General features: G+C 32.5%; 1 protein-coding gene across 1 annotated transcript in view; it reads left to right on the plus strand.

The window, feature by feature from the left end:
• LOC115231345 (deoxynucleoside triphosphate triphosphohydrolase SAMHD1-like) overlaps positions 1–1987 on the plus strand; it is a 20584-nt gene extending 18597 nt beyond the window's left edge. Inside the window, exon 2 of the mRNA XM_029801389.2 lies at positions 1300–1987. Coding sequence (XP_029657249.1) covers positions 1300–1654 — 355 coding nt within the window. The 3' untranslated portion in view covers positions 1655–1987. The remainder of the gene's footprint in view (positions 1–1299) is intronic.
• Positions 1988–2500: the final 513 nt, after the last annotated feature.

The raw sequence follows: 2500 nt of genomic DNA on the forward strand, positions 1-2500 counted from the left end.
CGATACACGTCCGGATCAGGTTTTTCAGGACGCTATTCATGGATCCATGCAATTTTCACCACTCTGTGTTAAAATTATTAATACAGTACAATTTCAGAGATTACGTAATATCAAACAACTAGGTTTGTGTTATTACGTTTATCCATCAGCTTCACATAATAGATTTGAGCATTGTCTGGGAACATGTCATCTAGCTGGGAAAATGATTCGCCATCTTAAGCAGCAAGATTCCGGTCTGGAAATATCTGATCGAGATATACTGTGTGTTGAAATCGCTGGTTTGTGTCATGATTTAGGACATGCGCCTTTTTCTCATGCCTTTCAAGAAATTATCAACGAGTATCGCAAGGAAAATGGAGGTAAAAAGTGGGAACATGAAGATGTATCATGTGAAATGTTAGAGCATCTTTTTGAAATGAACCAACATTTTGAAGGAGAACTTAAGCCTGGTGAAATTGGTTTCATAAAAGATCTCATTACTGGTAAACCAGAAAAATCTGACAAAAAAAAATTTTTTTACCAAATCGTCAACAATGCAGACTATAACATCGACGTTGATAAATGGGATTACCTGGCCAGAGATTCCCATTTTCTTGGCATTGGAACATCCTTTGATCACGAAAGAATGATGAAAATGTCCAAAGTAATAGGTGGTGAAATATGCTACAGAGACAAAACGCTTAAAAATTTCTATGATATGTTTTATTCACGATATCGACTACATAACACGGCTTACCAACACAAAACTGTTCTCCTGCTTAATAAACTACTTGGCGATGTTTTGAAATCCGCACATAAAAAACTGAAAATTTTCGAAAGGGTCAAAAAAATGGAGGAATTTACTTATTTTACAGATAGTATTTTGGAGGAGATATTAAATAGTAAGGGCAATCAAGATCTCAAAGACGCCCTGAAGGATATAATCAAACGGTCTTTTAAATACAAAGGGACCGTCACAGACAAAATCAAGGGCACATTCACGGGCACAGTAACGGGCATATTCGAACTCGGAGATACGGAGGGAAATATCTTGTACCCAATTGAGGGTACAGGAGATGACGTTGCAGTCCTGAAAAAGATGAAGGTCACTATCAATGATAAAACCTTGGACACACCGGAGAGCAAAATGCAGAGAGATATCACCGAAGAGCAAAATGCAGAGATAAATGCTAAAATCTTGTACACCTCGGAGAGCGAAATGCAGGGCAATATCCAGGGCAGAATCAATGGTACAATCTCGGAGACATCGGGAATAATAAAAAAGATCGAGGGCAAAATCAATGTTAAAATATTGAGCACATCGGAGAGCAAAATGCAGAGCAATATCGAGGGCACAATCAAGGGTAAAATATTGGGCACATCGGAGAGCAAAATGCAGAGCAATATCGAGGGCACAATCAAGGGTACCATCCAAACAATAATAAACAGCAGAGACCAAGGATCAGACCCGGATATAGTCAAGACGACAGACGTGATCTGCACAGCCCATTTTGACTATGGAGCTAAAGAAAATAACCCACTATTGAAAATACCATTCTATACAAGAAATGAAAGGAAATATACGTACGATAACCATGAAGAACTGGAAAATATGCTTTTTCTGCCAGAGAAATTTGAAATGAAAACCAGTCATTGTTTTGAAATAACAAAATAATTAAGGAAAACAAAAGAAAAAACAACGAAGACAACATTCAAGAGAAAAATCAATAACAAAAAATCAGATTGATTATAACCAATGAAAGAAAACAAAACCATGGACGCAGATTGAGATAAGTAATGAAACTTGATAAAACTTTAATATTATAAAAATACATTGAAACTATTGAAAGATTGATAGGTCAAAAATACTAAATGGACAATATTCTCTATCTAAATTAAAAGAACTTTTTGATGGGAAATTTTTACTTTTAAGAAACTCTCAACATTTTTGAAAAAAAATAAACATATATTTCCTTACTTCTAAATTGAATCCTCCCATTGAGTCACGTTCGAAACATATGAGAAACATTTATTCTTTACTTAAAATTTGGTAAGAATTAAAAATTTTTTAAATATATTGAAACTATTTCAAACTTCAAAGACTAAAAATAATATGCGAACAACAATTTTTTTCCTAATTTAACTTTTTTTTTTACTTTTCTATAAGAAATATTCTTTGTTTACCAAATAAATGTCTTCGATTTCTTTAATTTTTAACGCGTATTTCTTACATTCAAAAATTATAACCTCTCATTGAGTCATATGTGTATGTGTATGTATGTATGTGTATATATATATATGTATATATATATATATATAATATATATATATATATATATATATATATATATATATATATATATATTTATTTTGCGAGATTTTTGATGTGAAATCGTGTGTTGAAACAGATATTGTTGTATTTAGGAATGGTCATTTTGCTAGTTTAGCTAATAAAAACACACGCACTATATATTTGGTTTTACTTTGCTTCATCGTTATTTATTTTTTGCATTAATCTTAA

This window comes from Octopus sinensis, unplaced genomic scaffold (genome assembly GCF_006345805.1).
Source record: "Octopus sinensis unplaced genomic scaffold, ASM634580v1 Contig18274, whole genome shotgun sequence".
Classification (NCBI taxonomy): domain Eukaryota; kingdom Metazoa; phylum Mollusca; class Cephalopoda; order Octopoda; family Octopodidae; genus Octopus; species Octopus sinensis.